We start from the raw sequence: 15799 nt of genomic DNA, 5'->3' as shown, positions 1-15799 counted from the left end.
CCCAGCACCAGTTCAGGTGGAGAGAAGTTCTGCCCATCAAAATTAAAAAGTTTCACTTTTCTGTCACATTATAAACAGAATTTGTATCATCTCACTGTCACTTAACAGGGCTGGTTGTTTACTGTTTCCTCTGATGTGTGGTATCAAAAACTGAGTTCAAGCCGGGCGTGGTGGCGCACGCTTGTAATCCCCACGCTTGGGAGGCAGAGACAGGAGGATCGCGCAGGTTCGAAGCCAGCTGCGCGCGCTGGCTTAGGAGACCCTGTTTCAAAAATATAAAATAGGTCTGGGAGTGTAGCCCGGAAGTAGAAGGGCTTCCAGGAACCCCAGTACCACCAAAAAAAAAAAAAAAAAAAAACTGAGTTCAAGGACCCTGCCGTGGTGGTGCACACTTGTAATCCCAGTACTCGGGAGGCTGAGACAAGGGGATCTCACAGCCAGCCTCAGTTACTTAGTGAGGCTCTCAGCAACTCAGTGAGACCCTGTTTCCAAATAAAATACAAAATAGGTTTGAGAATGTAACCCGGATATAAAAATCCCCTGGGTTTTATCACCAGTACCACCAAAAAAAAAGCCCATCTTATTGAACTGGCAGGTCGCAAATTTAATTACTTTGCACGATCTGCTAAAAACTTTGGCAGAGCAACTATTCTGCCAGTCCTGTGCAAGGCAGTTTACATAAATTATGTCTAATTCCCACAATAACACCCCAAAGAAGGCAATATAAGGCAATATATATATATATATATATATATATATATATATATTAGAATAAACTCTGTCTAGAAAAAGTCTACTTAAGTTGTTAAATTAAAAAGAGAAATCCAAGCCGGGATTGGTGGCGCACGCTTGTAATCCCAGCATTTGGGAGGCTGAGACAGGAGGATCACGATTCAAGACCAGCCTCAGCTAATACTTAGTGAGGCCCTTTGCAAATCAGTGAGACACTGTTTCAAAATAAAGAATAAAAAATAGAGCTGGGGATGTATCTCGGAAGTAGAAAGCCCCTGGGTTCCATCCTCAGTACTGCCCCAAAAAAGTGGGGGGAGGGGGATATCCGTAACCCAAACGTGGCACAAGACGTTAAAGCCATATTCTTGATTCGGAAAACATCGACAAAGTAAAGGCACGCACCCTCTGCCCAAAGCAACCAACGACAGTCCTTCCTATTGACACAAATCATGAGAAAAGCAAAGCCAGGAAAATGGCTCAGCGGTGGAGAGTTTGCCCCGTATGCTCATGGTCCACGGTTCGATCCCCCGCCCTGGATAAAGAAGGGAGACGTTCCGTTTTATAATACATTCAATCTTTTAATAGCTACTCCCCTCTAGAAGAATGAAAAACAGAATGAAAAACGAAGACCATTAAGTTCTCAAAAGGCAATGTAGCTCTTTCTCGCTCCACGATACTTGGATTCCCACCAGGTCGCCTCGAGAATACTTAGACCACGAAAACACCCAGACTAGCCACACCCTGCGGATCAGAGGGACAAACTGCGGTTTGGAGTGGTTTCATCAGGACCCCAGTGCAATCCAGGGAGTCCTCCTCCGGAGCTCTTCTGCTCAGATTCATCCTCCCGCTGCAAGCACTTACCTGCTCCTCGGAGTCCTTTCCTGGGGCTCCGCGCCCCCGGGCTCCACCGCGGGCACATCTGCGGGCTCCGCTGGCTTCGGAGCGGCCTCCGCGGCAGGCTCCGGCGGCCCGGGAGACTCCTGTCCACGCTGTGGGTTGGGCGCGGTGGAGCCCCTGGCGCCAATACCAGGCCTGACATTCGGCTTCACGCTAAGGCGTGCCCTGCGGAACATGGCGGAGCCAGGGGGCCCGGGGAGGCGGCTCCACCGCCGCGCTAAGCCCCGAGCCCCGGCCGCTGCCCGAGAGGGGTTTAGGACCTACGGCCTCCTCACACAGCCACGCCACCGGCCTCGCGGCCGCTACCGCAGTGTCGCACGCCCGCCGCCGCCGCCTCTCTCCCGCCACCGCCTCTTCTTCATGACCCTGCCACACTAAGTTTCTCCCTCCTCTCCGCTGCCCCGCCCGCAGAGGACGTCGGAACTGATGCGTCATCACCCGGCGCCGACGATGACGTCAAACTCTGGCGCCGAAAGCCATGGAAACTACCGGGAGCTGGCGTTACCTGTGAACCGGAAACTGAGAAGCGCGAAACTGTGAAGCGCACGTGGATGCTCTTCTGCAGGTGTTGTTGAAAAGAGAGGGAAAGCAGTCGATTCGGAAACTCGGGCATTTTTATTTTTCTTCCTCCTGTGCTGGGAATCGAACTGAGGCTTCTGGCATGCCGAGCATGCATTCTACCGCTGAGCTACACTCCCAGCCCCCCCCTCGATGCAAACCATTTGGAAACTTAAAATCATTCTCGTGTGAGTGTATATGTGTGTTTGTTTTACGGTGCTAGGGATTGACCCCAGTGGCATTCAACCACTGACTTTAACCCCCAACCCAATTTTGTATTCTTTGTTTTGAAACAGGGTCTCACTAAATTGCGCAGGGCCTCACTAAGTTGCGAGGCTGGCCACGAACCTGTAATCGTCCCATCTCAGCCTCCCAAATACTGAGATTAAAAGTGTGTGCCACCACGCCCGGCGTGTGTGTGTGTGTGTGTGTGTGTGTGTGTGTGTGTGTGTGTGTGTGGTGGTGGTAGTACTGGGGTTCCTGAAAGCCTTTCTACCTCCGGGCTACACTCCCAGACCTATTTTTACACTTTTATTTGGAAACAGGGTCTCCTAAGCCAGCGCGCATGGCTGGCTTCGAACCTACGCGATCCTCCTGTCTCTGCCTCCCAAGCGCGGGGATTACAAGCGTGCGCCACCACGCCCGGCCGTATGTGTATTTTTAACTGTCAAAATCACTGGCCCAGCCAGGCGTGGTGGCGCACGCTTGTAATCCCCGCGTTTGGAAGGCTGAGACAGGAGGATCACGCAGGTTCAAAGCCAGCCTCAGCAACTTAGTGAGACCCTGTTTCCAAATAAAATATAGGTTTTTTTGTGTGTGTGTGGTACTTGGGGTTGAACTCAGAGGCTTTCTACCTCCGGGATATACTCCCAGACCTATTTTATATTTTATTTGGAAACAGGGTCTCAATACATTGCTGAGAGCCTCACTAAGTAGCTGAGGCTGGCTTTGATCCTCCTGTCTCAGCCTCCCAAGCACAGGGATTACAAGCGTGCGCCACCACACTTGGCTTCCAAATAAAATATAAAATGGGTCTGGGAGTATAGCCCGGAGGTAGAAAGCCTCTGGGTTCCACCCCTAGTACCACCACCAAAAAAAAAAAAAAAAAGTCACTGGCCCAGTATGTATGTGTGTTTACTGGGAATTTTAGCCAAATTTTATTTATTTTTATTTTCTTCTGTTTGGTACTGGAGATGAAACCCAGTCTAACTCCGAGCTACACTCCTAGCTCTATTTTTTATTCTTTATTTTGAAACAGTGTCTCACTGAGTTGCAAAGGGCCTCACTAAGTAGCTGAGGCTGGCAGAGAACCCTGATCCTCCTGTCTCAGCCTCCCAAACGCTGGGAATACGAGCATGCACCACATCGCCTGGTTTATTCTTTTTTTTTTTTTTCCCCGCCTCTGGAGATGAAACCCAGGGGCATTCGACCTCCGAGCTACACCTCCTGCCCTGTTTTTTAATCTTTATTTTGAAACAGGAGTTCACTAAGTTTCAGAAGGCCTCACTAAGTAGCTGAGGCTGTCCACAAATCCTGATCCTCCTGTCTCAGCCTCCCGAATGCTGGGATTACAAGCGTGCTCCACCACCCCCCCCCCCGGCTTTGGTTTATTCTTTATTTTGAAACAGGGTCTCATTGCGTTGCAAAGGGCCTAAGTAGCTGAGGCTGTCCACAAATCCTGATCCTTCAGTCTCAGTCTCCCAAATTCTGGGATTACAAGTGTGTTGCCACCATGCTAGACTTTTATGTTTTAATTTTGAAATGGTATGGTCAAGTTGCTGATGGCCTCACTAAATTGCTGAGACTGGTCTCGAACCTGAAATTCTATCTCCACCTCCCAAATACTATGATTACAAACATGCATCACCATTATTTTTTAGAAGATCCTCAAGAGCAGTTGAACAGTATGAGAGCCTTGCCAACTCACCAGAGTATCCCCAGGGCTCAGACATTCTAAATTGAATAGAACATAGATAAGAAATACTGGTGTGAAGAATTGATAATAGTTACCTCCTGGGAAGGAAGTTAGATTTCTGAGAAACACATTGTGGGAGGCAGATCACTCACTGTATGGCCTTTTTAATGTGATAACATCCAAAAATTATTGTAGTCAAAACTTTGCAAGTTAATTTGAGTACTTTTTTTTTTTCTCCTGCAGTAGTGGGAATGGAACCCAGGGGCATTCTATCTCTGAGCTACACCCCCAGCCCTATTTTTTTTATTATTCTTTATTTTGAAACTGTTTCCCTGAGTTGCTAAGGGCCTCTTTTAGGCCCTTTGTGAGAATGCACCAGGCTTTTAATCTCCTTCAAATGGAGAAGAGTGGAACAACAACAACAAAAAAAATCTTCTGTGTTGTGGAGGAGAAACTGCAACAAATAAATTAACAAGATAATTTAAGAATGTATTGAAAAGTGGTGTGGTGGCACACGCTTGTAATCCCAACATTTGGGAGGCTGAGACAGGAGGATAGTGGTTTACAGACAGCCTCAGCCACTTAGGCCCTCTACAATGCAGTGAGACTTTGTTTCAAAATAAAGAATAAAAATTGGGGCTGGGGGTATAGCTTGGAAGTAGAATGACCCTGGGTTTAACCCCTAGATCTGCAAAAAAAAAAAAAAAAAAAAAGTATTGAATGCCAGAAGAGTATAATTACAATGCACCAGTAAATAAAAGAAAAAAATACAATGAAAGAAATTTAAAGTATGATACAATTGAGACTGATAAGAGACTTGTGGTAGGCCGGGCGTGGTGGCACACACACCCTTGTAATCCCCGCCCTTGGGAGGCTGAGACAGGAGGATCACACTGGTTTGAAGTCAGCCTCAGCTACTTAATGAGGCTCTCAGCAACATAGTGAGACCCTGTTTCCAAACAAAATATAAAAATAGGTCTGGGAGTATAGCCCAGAGGTAGAAAGCCTCTGGGTCCACCCCACATACCTCCAAAAAACAAAAAAAGAGGCTTGTGGTAGGGCAATTCGGAAATTTGTTCGCCTTTATGATGGAAAGAAAAATAGCCAGATGAGATTTTTCCTACAGTAGTGTTTTTTTGGGTTTTTTTTTTTTTTTTTTTTTTTTTTTTTTGCGGGTTTGGGGATGGAACCCAGGGGCATTTGACCTCCGAGCTACACCCCCTGCCCTATTTTTTATTCTTTATTTTGAAACCGGGTCTCACTGAGTTGCAGAGGGCCTCACTAAGTAGCTGAGGCTGTCCGCGAACCACTATCCTCCAGGTCTCAGCCTCCCAAATGCTGGGATTACAAGCGTGCACCACCACGCCTGGCTCTACAGTAGTGTTTGAACCTGTGACATAATTTCCCTGACAGCAAAGGCCTGACTTCCTTCCTGGAAGGAAAGGAGGATTCTGTAAGAACATCCTGTAGCTGGGTGTGGTGGCGCACGCTTGTAATCCCCGTGTTTGGGAGGCAGAGACAGTAGGATCCCGCAGGTTCGAAGCCAGCCGCGCGTGCTGGTTTAGGAGACCCTGTTTCCAAATAAAAATGTAAAAATAGGTCTGGGAGTGTAGCCCAGAGATAGAAGGGCTTCCAGGAACCCCAGTACCACAAAAAAAAAAGAAAGAAAGAAAGAAAAAAGAAAAAAAGAACATCCTGCAACATTAGAAACAAAATATCAAAGAGCCAGATGTGGTGGCCCACACTTGTAATCCCAGCATTTGGGAATAGCTCCGGGATAGAATGCCCCTTAGTTCCATCCCAGTACTGAAAAAAAAAGAAAAAAGAAAAAGAAATAGTGCCGGGTGTGGTGCTGCACATTTGTGATCCCCATGCTTGGGGGGCAGAGATAGGAGGATCACGCAGGTTCGCAGGTTTGAAGCCAGCCTCACTGGCTTAAGAGACCCTGTTTCCAAATAAAAATATATAAAATAGGTCTGGGAGTGTAGCCTGGAGGTAGAAGGGTTTCCAGGAGCCCCAGTACCACCAAAAAGAAGAAGGAGGAGGAGGAGGAGAAACTAAACTGGGCATTGTGGCTGTAATCCCAGTAGTTTGGAGGCTGGAACAGGAGGATCTCAGGTTTGAGCCTAGGCTCATCAATTTAGAGAAATCATTTCAAATAAAAAAATAAAATAGCGCTAAGGTGTCACTCAGAGATAGAATGCCCCTGGGTTCAATCCCCAGTACCATACAGAAAGAAAGAAGAAAGAAAAATCAAATAGACCACACAATCATTTTTATTTCATTTTGTGTTGTGCGCTGGAGCTTGAAACGAAATTCTCAGACATTCTAGCAAGCATTCTACCACTAAGCTCTTTCCAGTCCTGTACTGTATCTACATATTTGGTTCTGGCTAAGGCAGATGGTCCTCCGCTTTTGCGTAGGCTCTGGGGTTGTTTTGTGCTATTCTGATTCTTGCCTTCTGCTTCCCACCACACACCCCAAGCCCTGAGCCAGTAACCCAAAGCTCTCTAGCACAGTCAACCGTGACAAAGGGCACTGAGACAATCCGGTTCTCACGGCTACCAATTCCTTGTTAGCTCAGTCTTCTCTGTAAAACGAGGGCAGTGAGCCCTACCTTGTAGGGTATCGCTAAAATAAGGAAGGAAATTATATAAAGGACTCGCACGGCCTTCCGCGGAGTTAACCTTCCATTTGACCACCTTTCTCCCTTTTGCGCCTTTGCAAGGCGATGAATAAAAGCTAAGGTTCTTTGTCGAAAAGTTAGATAAGGTAGTATTATTATTGCTTATCATCAAATGCGACGGGTTAAACTCCAGAGCATGGCACCGTATACATACGGTACCCACGCCCGGGTACTCGACCCAGGACGCGCCCCCAGTCACGCGGGCGGGCGGGGCGGGGCCGGAGGCGGAGGTCACGCCCACGGGATCCGAGGCCACGCCCACGGGAGGCGGCGGCCCGCCCCGGGCGCATGCGCGCGGGCTCCCGGGCCACGCCGGCGGCTGTTGTCGGCGCTCCGAGGGCGGGGCGGCTGGCTGAGCGGGCGGGGGCGTCGCCCCGCCGAGGGTCCGCGCGGGCTCAGTCTTGCGATCGACCGGTGGCGCCGGCGGCTGAGCGGGCGAGGCTGCCGTGGCTTTCCCGAGCGCCTCTCGCAGGCTCCGTGGGTGGTCGGCATGGCCCGTGAGTGCGCGGACCGGGGGGAAGCCGCGGCGGAGGGCGGGAGCGGGCGGGAGCGGGCTGCGGGCCGGCGAGGGGCGGCTGCTCCCGGCCCGCGGCCGCTCGGCGGGCGGGCACCCGGGGCGAGGGGAGGCGCCCGCAGGCTCCCGGGCTGCAGGCTCCGGCCCGCGGGGTCCGGAGGCCTGCGGAGGGAGGCGAGCGCGGACCCTGCGCTCTCCGCAGTTCTTTTGTCTGCCCCTCGCCTCGCAGGTGATGTTTTACATTTGTTAGCGGTGGGACGGGGATGGGCTGAACTTGGGCGAGGAGAGAGCTCTGTATGTCTGCCTTTCTCTCTCCACCCACGTCCTTCGAGGCTAGAACTTATTTTAGTATGCTCGCTTCTATGGACATACCACTGGAATGCTTAAGATGCCCTGGTATTTATAGCTAGATACCTAGATCGGTATAAAAATACTCTTAAGTTCTTAAGTGTTTACCTTTAAGTTTCCTAGTTGTCAGATCTGGGGACACCTCAGTGAACCTTTCTACGTGCTTACCCATTAAAGCAAACTTCAGACACATTTAAATAAGAGCACGTTAATAGAATTATTAACAGTTTTGAAGATGGGGAAAAGAGCATGACTGTTTATTTATTTATTTTGGGTACTGAGAATGGAACCCAGGGCATTGTACCCCTGGGCCACATGCCCAGCCCTTTTCTTTTTCTTTCTTCCTTCCTTTCTTTTTGGTGATACTGGGGGTGGGACCCAGGGGCTTTCTGCCTCCAGGCTATACTCCCAGACCTATTTTATATTTTATTTGGAAATAGGGTCTCACTAAGTTGCTGAGAGCCCTCACTAAGTAGCTGAGGCTGGCTTCGAACTTGTGTGATCCTCCTGTCTCAGCCTTTCAAGCGCTGGGATTACAAGCATGAGGCACCACACCCAGCTTATTTTATTTTTTGTACTGAGGATTGAACCCAGGAACATTCTACCTTTGAGCCACCACACCAGGCATTCATTCATTCATTTATTTATTTATTTATTTATTTATTTATTGTACTGGGGACAGAACCCATGGGCATTCTACCTCCAAGCTACACCCTATTTTTTATTCTTTATTTGGAAACAGAGTCTTACTAAGTTGCAGAGAGCATCACTAAGTAGCTGAGGCTGGCCCTGAACCTCCTGTCTGCCTCCCACATGCTGGAATTACAAACCAGCTTCACCACTCCCGGCCTATTTATTTAAGTTGTTGAGAGCCTAAATTGCTGAGGCTGGCAGGAAACCTGCAATCCTCCCATCTCAGCCTCCAAGTACAGGATAAATTACAAGCATTCCACTCACTTGGCTGACTTTATCTTTATAGGTGGGAATCAACGAGAACTTGCCCGCCAGAAAAATATGAAGAAAACCCAGGAAATTAGCAAGGGGAAAAGAAAAGAGGATAGTTTGACTACCTCACAGAGAAAGCAGAGGTGAGTGGTACTAATAGAATTCTTAAGTCACTGAAGTCTTGATTGAAGCCACATTTTGGAGAATAAAAAGCTTTTTTTTTTTTTTTTTTTTTTTTGCGGATCAGGGGCATTCAACCTCCGAGCTACAGCCCCTGCCTTGTTTTTTATTCTTTATTTTGAAACCGGGTCTCACTGAGTTGCAGAGGGCCTCACTAAGTAGCTGAAGCTGTCCAGGAACCACAGTCCTCCCGTCTCAGCCTCCCGAATGCTGGGATTACAAGCGTGCGCCACCACGCCCGACGGTAATAAAAAGCATTTTTAAACACAGAAAAGGGTAACAGTGATGAATGTCTATTTTGTGTCAAGCGTGGTAAAACAATATGGAGTAATCATCAGCCCAACCTGTAGATGAAGAATTTAAAGTGGTGCATACCTGTAATCCCAGTACTTGGGCGGCTGAGACAGGATTGCAGGTTCTCTGCCAGCCTCAGCAACTTAGTGAAGAACTCCAAAATGTAGTGAGACCCTGTCTCAAAATAAAAAGGGCTAGAGTTGTAGCTCAGAGGTACAGTGCCCCTGAATTCAATCTCTAGCTCCACCATAAATAAACCTATCATTAGTTTTCCACAGAATCACACACATCTCCACCACAACTGTAACAACTTTATTCAGCTAAATATAACATCTGCTATATGCAAAACACAGGTGCTAGGGATACAGCATTTTATTTATTTATTTATTTATTTGGTATTGGGGATTGAACCCAGGGGCATTTTACCTCTGATCTACGTCCCCAGCCCTATATTTTGTTCTTTATCTTGAAACAGGTCTAACTAAATTATAGAAGGCCTCACTAAGTAGCTGAGGCTGGCTGAGAACCTGCTACCCTCTTGTCTCAGCCTCCCAAGTACTGGGATTACAAGCATGCGCCACCATGCCCAGCTGGGATACAGCATTTTCAAAGTAGACATCTTACCCAGACTAGTCTGGATGACAATTGACTTAACTATAGTGATGACTGTTCTGAAAGAGGTAACAAAAGAGAATATGTAGCCAGGCATGGTGATGCATGCTTATAATCCCAATACTTGGGTGATTGAGACAGGAGGAGGATGGATCACAGGTTCAAGGCCAGACTCAGCAACATAAGACCCTAATTCAAAATAAGAAGTATAAAGGGCTAGGGCTTGAGCTCAGAGATAGAATACTCCTGGGCTCAATCCCCCCCCAAAAAGTGTATATATAGCAATATTAACTTTTGAAGATCCATTAAGTTGGAGAGGATATATGTACACAGCTCTGACATAAGACCTTCCATGACAATAGGGCCAGTGATGTAGCATAATGGTAAAATGCCTGCTTAGCCTATATAAGGCTCTGGGTTCCATTCACAGCAACACACACACACACACACACACACACACACACACACTCTCTCTCTCTCTCTCTCTCTCTCTCTCTCTCTCTCTCTTTCTCTCTTATTGGGCTTGAGCTAGAGCTCAGTGGCAGAACACTTGCCTACAATGTGTGAGGCCTAGGGTTTAATCTTCAGCATTGCAAAAGACTGTGTAACCCAGTACTTGGGAGGCTGAGACAGGAGGATCATGGGTTAAAGGACAGCCTCAGAAAGTAGTTAGACCCTCATAAATATAGCAGATCCATAGCAGACCTCATTTTTTTTTCTTTTTTCTTTTTTAGTACATGGGGATTACACAGACAAATTCTATACCACAGCCCTATTTTATATTATTTTATTTTATTTTATTTTTGAGGTACTAGGGATAGAACCTAAAATCATTCTACATCTAAATTACACTCCCAGCCTGATATTTTTAGTCTTTATTCTGGAGCAATATTTCACTAAGTTGCAGAGGGGCTCACAAGTTGCTGAGACTGGCCTCAAACCTGCAATCTTCCAAGCCGGGCATGGTGGCGCACGCTTGTAATCTCCGTGCTTGGGAGGCTGAGACAGGAGGATTGCACAGGTTCGAAGCCATCCTCAGCTACTTAATGAGGCTTTCAGCAACTTAGTGAGACCCTGTTTCCAAATAAAATATTAAGAGCCGGGCGTGGTGGCGCACGCTTGTAATCCCAGCATTCGGGAGGCTGAAACCTGGAGGATCGCGGTTCGCAGACAGCCTCAGCTACTCAGTGAGGCCCTCTGCAACTCAGTGAGACCCGGTTTCAAAATAAAGAATAAAAAAAAAAAAAACTAGGGCAGGGGGTGTAGCTCGGAGGTCGAATGTCTCTGGGTTCCATCCCCAGACCCGCAAAAAAATAAATAAATAAATAAAAATAAAATATTAAAAAGGTCTGGGAGTATAGCCCGGTGGTAGAAAGCCTCTGGATTCCACCCCCAGTACCACCAAAAAAAAAAAAAAAAAACCAAAAAACCTGCAATCCTCCTATGTCAGCCTTCCAAATACTTGTGTATGCCACCACATCCCATTCCAGCCCTATTTTATTTCTTTTTTCTCTCTTTTTTTTTTTTCTTTTTTTGTCTCAGCCTTCCAAGTACTAGGATTACAGGTGTGCACTACTTTGCCCGACTAGTCTTTTTTTTTTTTCCCCCCCCTGCGGTCCTGGGGATGGAACCCAAGGGCATTCTACCTCCAAGCTACACCCCCAGCCCGATTTTTTATTTCTTTATTTTGAAACAGAGTCTCACTGAGTTGAAAAGGCCTCACTAAGTAGTAGCAGAGGCTGTCCGCAAACTGCGATCCTCCTGTCTCAGCCTCCCAAATGCTAGGATTACAACCATTCACCACCACGCCCGGCTTAGTCTTTATTTTTGAAACAAGTTCTTGCTAAGTTGCAGAGGGTCTCACTAAGTAGCTGAGGCTGGCCTAGAACCTGAGACCCTCCTATCTCAGCCTCCCAAGTACTGGTATTACAGGTGTGTGCCACCATGTTCGGCTTTTTATTTTGAAACAGGGTCTAAGTTGGAAAGGCCTTACTAAGTTTCTGAGGCTGGCTGCAAACTTATGATCCTCCTGTCTCAGCCTACCAAGTACTGGGATTACAAGTGTATACCACCATCCCTGGCTGTCAGACCGTTTCAAAATAAAAAAAAATTAAATAGGGCTAGGAGTGCACCTCAGAGGTAGAATGCTTCTGGATTTAATACCCAGTATCAAAAGGAAATAAGAAAAGATGAATGCATTTGTTTTTCTAATGAGAACTAATTAAAGGTTAATTTTATAATTTTCTTTTTGATCCCCAAGGATCAATCTTTCACTTAGCTCTACCACTGAACTATACCTCCTAACCCCATATTCTTCTTCTTTTTTTTTTTTTTTTTTTGTATTTAGAATTGAACCCAGGGTTCAATATGAGCCACACCCCAGCTCCATTTATTTAAAAAACATTGTGTGTATGTGTGTGTGTGTGTGTGTGTGTGTGTGTGTGTGTGTGTGTGTGTGAGAGAGAGAGAGAGAGAGAGAGAGAGAGAGACAGACAGATAGACAGACAGACAGACACACTGAGGATGGAACCCAGAGGCATTCTATCTCTGAGCTACACCCCCAGCCCTATTTTTTTTTTTTATTATTCTTTATTTTTGAAACAGAGTCTCAATGAGTTGCAAAGGGCCTAAGTAGCTGAGGCTGTCTGTGAACCATGATCCTCCTGTCTCAGCCTCCCAAATGCTGGGATTACAAATGTGTGCCATGACCAACAATTTACTCTTTATTTTGAAAACTAAGTTGCAGAGGGCCTCACTAAGTAGCTGAGGCTGGCTTCAAACCTGTGCAATCCTCCTGTCTCAGCCTCCAAGTGCTTTATTTTTAAATTTGAGATAGGATCTCTTTTTTGTGTGTGTGGAACTTAGGATGGAACCCAGAGGCATTCTATCTCTGTCTGAGCTACACCTCCAGCCCTATTTTTTATTCTTTATTTTGAAACAGGGTCTCACTGAGTTGCAAAGGCCCTCACCAAGTAGCTGAGGCTGTCCACGAAACATGATCCTCCTGTCTCAACCTCCCAAATGCGGGGCCACCATACCTGAATATATTTTATTCTTTTTTTTTTTTTTTTTTTTTTGTGGTACTTGAGGTGGAACCCAGAGGCTTTCTACCACCGGCTATACTCCCAGACCCATTTATATTTTTATTTTGGAAACAGGGTCTCACTAAGTTGCTGAGAGCCTCACTCAGTAGCTGAGGCTAGCTTCAAACCTGTGGGATCCTCCTGTCTCAGCCTCCCAAGCGCAGAGATTACAAGCGTGCGCCACCACGCTGGCTTATTCTTTATTTTGAAACAGGGTTTCACTAAATTGCAGAGGGCCTCACTAAGTAACTGAGGCGGGCTGTGAATCACATCCTTCTGTCTCAGTCTCCAGAATGCTGGGATTCCAAGCATGCACCACCACACCTGACTTTATTTCTTATTTTGAAATAGGGTCTTAAGTTGCTGAGGTTTGCTTTAAACCTGTGATCTGCCTTTCTCAGCCCCTTCAGTACTGAGATTACAAGTATACACCACCACACCCAGCTCCTGGCTCCATATTCTAAAATCAAGTTGTAAACAGGGAGTGGTAGAGCAAGCCTATAATCCCAGCACTTGGGATGTTGAGACAGGAGGATTGCAGGTTCAAGGGCAGCCTCAGTTACTTTGTGAGACCTTTTTTCCAAATAAAAAATAAAATAGGAAGCTGGGCGTGCTGGCGCACGCTTGTAATCCCAGCATTCGGGAGGCTGAGACCGGAGGATCATGGTTCGCGGACAGCCTCAGCTACTTAGTGAGGCCCTCCACAACTCAGTGAGACCCTGTTTCAAAATAAAAAATAAAAAAAAAAATAGTGCAGGGGATGTAGCTTGGATGTCAAATGCCCCTGGGTTCCATCCCCAGACCTGCAACAAAAACAACCGAAAAAAAAAACCTGTGATCTTCCTGTCTCAGCCTTTCAAGTATTGGGACTTACAGGCCTATGCTAAACAGGACTGGCTAAACATAACCTTTTTTTGGGGGGTGGTACTAAGGATTGAACTCAGGGGCATTCTGCCTCTTGAGTTTTACCCCCAGCCCTGGGTTCCATCTCCAGACCCTCACAAAAGAAGAAAGGAGGGAGGGAGGGATGGATAAAAATTTGGGCAGAGAGTGTATCTTAGAGGTCAAATGCCTCTGGGTTCCATCCCTAGACCCGCAAAAGAAATTAAAAAATTAAATAAAATAGGGCTGGGGTATAGCTTAGAGGTAGAATGTCCCTGGGTTCAACCCCCAGTACCACATACACACACACACTCACTCACTCACACAATCTGACTTCAAAGCCTCTTCTAGTGTTTGCCTTTCCATTTTGTACCCATTCATGAAAACAAAGACTTGAATGTCTTTATCTCCTGAAAAATGATCTTCTAATACACTGAATGAGTTATGAATTGAAAACAAGTGAGAACAAAATTCATTTTTCTTTGACAACTAACAGTCTTTTCCCCCATTGTAGGGACTCTGAGATAATGCAGCAAAAGCAGAAGGTAGCTAACGAGAAGAAGTCTTTGCAGACAACAGAGAAACAATGACGGGGTCTTTGGAAAACCTGGGTGCTACAGCCAACTGGGTGCATCATAAACTCTGAGGTCAGGAGTTCTCAGAGTGAACAGTTGTTGCGTATATTATAACTTATCCTCATAAAACTATTTTAAGCTTGACTTTTGAGCCTGACTTAGTGTCATGGTTTAGAACTGTTGTTCTTCAAGAAATAAAACATTGACCATGCATGGAACATATTGGTGAACATTATTATTATTTATTCTTTTATTTATTTTTGTGGAATTGGGGATGGAACTTAGGAATGTTCTACTTCTGAAATATCCCTTTTCCCATCTTATTTTTTATTTGAAATAAGAGTTTCACTAAGTTGTAGAGGGCTTCACTAAATTGCTGTGTTAGCTGCAAACCTGCAATCCTCCTGTTTCAACCTCCCAATTACAGGCATGTGCCACCATGCCCAACTGAACATTAATTTTTTTTTTTTTTTTTTTTTTTTTTTTGGTAGTACTGGGGTTCCTGGAAGCACTTCTACTTCTGGGCTACACTCCAAGACCTATTTTATATATTTTATTTGGAAACAGGGTCTCTTAAGCCAGCGCGGCTGCTTTGAACCTGCATGATCCTCCTATCTCTGCTTCCCAAGCGCGGGGATTACAAGCGTACGCCACCACGCCCGGCTGAACATTAATATCTTTTTGGTGGTACTGGAGATTCTGAACCCGGGGGTGGGGGGCAGTCTACCTCTGAGCTACACCCCCAGCCCTATTTTTTATTCTTTTTTTTTTTTTTTTTGAAACAGCATCTCACTAAGTTGCAGTGAGCCTCATTAAGTAGCTGAGGCTGGCTGTGAATCTTCATTCCTCCTGTCTCACTTAGCCTCCGAAGTACTGAGATTATAAGCGTGTGCCATAACACTGGCTTGAATATTATTTTTTATCAGCAATGAACATTTATATAATTTACTAGATAGGTGATTTGAATCAAAGAGTAGGATCTCATATAAATAAATTTTTTGGTCAGAAACTTAGTTAAGGTAGATTTTTTCCCCAGAACTGGGGGGTTGAAACCAGGGGTATTCTACCTCTAAGATATACCCTCAACTCTTGTTTATTTTGCCATACTGGCGATTAAACCGAGCAGCATTCTAACTCCAAGCTATATCCCCAGCCCTATTTTTTATTTTCTATTTTTGAAACAAGGTCTCACTAAAAAAATAAGGCAGGGGGTGTAGCTCGGAGGTTGAATTCTCCTGGTTTCTATCCCCAGACCCATATAAAAAGAAAGAAAAAGTAAATATTAGGGCTGGGGGGGTCGGGGGTGGTGGTGTATGCTTGTAATCCCAGCATTTGGATTTGGGAGGCTGAGACGGAAGGATCACAATTTGAGGACAGCTTCAGCTACTTAGTGAAGCCCTTTGCAACTCAGTGAGACCCTGTTTCAAAATAAAGAATAAAAAATAGAGCTGGAGGTGTAACTCGGAGGTAGAAGGCCTCTGGGTTCCAACCCTAGTACCATAAAAAAAAAAAAAGAATAAAAAGGCTAGTAGCTGGGCATGGTGTAGCATGCTTCTAATCCCAGCATTCAGGTGGCTG

The 15799-nt window shown here is 46.0% G+C and overlaps 2 protein-coding genes across 2 annotated transcripts in view; one reads left to right on the top strand and one right to left on the bottom strand.

Moving 5' to 3' along the window:
* BDP1 (BDP1 general transcription factor IIIB subunit) overlaps nt 1–1805 on the bottom strand; it is a gene marked incomplete at both ends in the record, with an annotated part of 101120 nt that extends 99315 nt beyond the window's left edge. Inside the window, one exon of the mRNA XM_080704273.1 lies at nt 1594–1805. Coding sequence (XP_080560399.1) covers nt 1594–1805 — 212 coding nt within the window. The remainder of the gene's footprint in view (nt 1–1593) is intronic.
* Nucleotides 1806–7155: 5350 nt separating this feature from the next.
* LOC308269026 (small EDRK-rich factor 1) lies at nt 7156–14236 on the top strand (the record flags this gene model as incomplete). The annotated part of the gene is made up of 3 exons (XM_080704157.1): nt 7156–7285; nt 8630–8738; nt 14161–14236. Exons 1-3 carry the CDS (start codon nt 7279–7281, stop codon nt 14234–14236), a joined length of 192 nt encoding a protein of 63 aa, XP_080560283.1. The 5' UTR covers nt 7156–7278.
* Nucleotides 14237–15799: the final 1563 nt, after the last annotated feature.

The sequence above is a fragment of the Muscardinus avellanarius genome, assembly GCF_963383645.1.
Source record: "Muscardinus avellanarius genome assembly, chromosome: 1".
In the NCBI taxonomy this organism is placed as follows: Eukaryota; Metazoa; Chordata; class Mammalia; order Rodentia; family Gliridae; genus Muscardinus; species Muscardinus avellanarius.
Note: the sequence above shows the minus strand (reverse complement) of the source record. Positions and strands in the feature narration are given on the sequence as shown.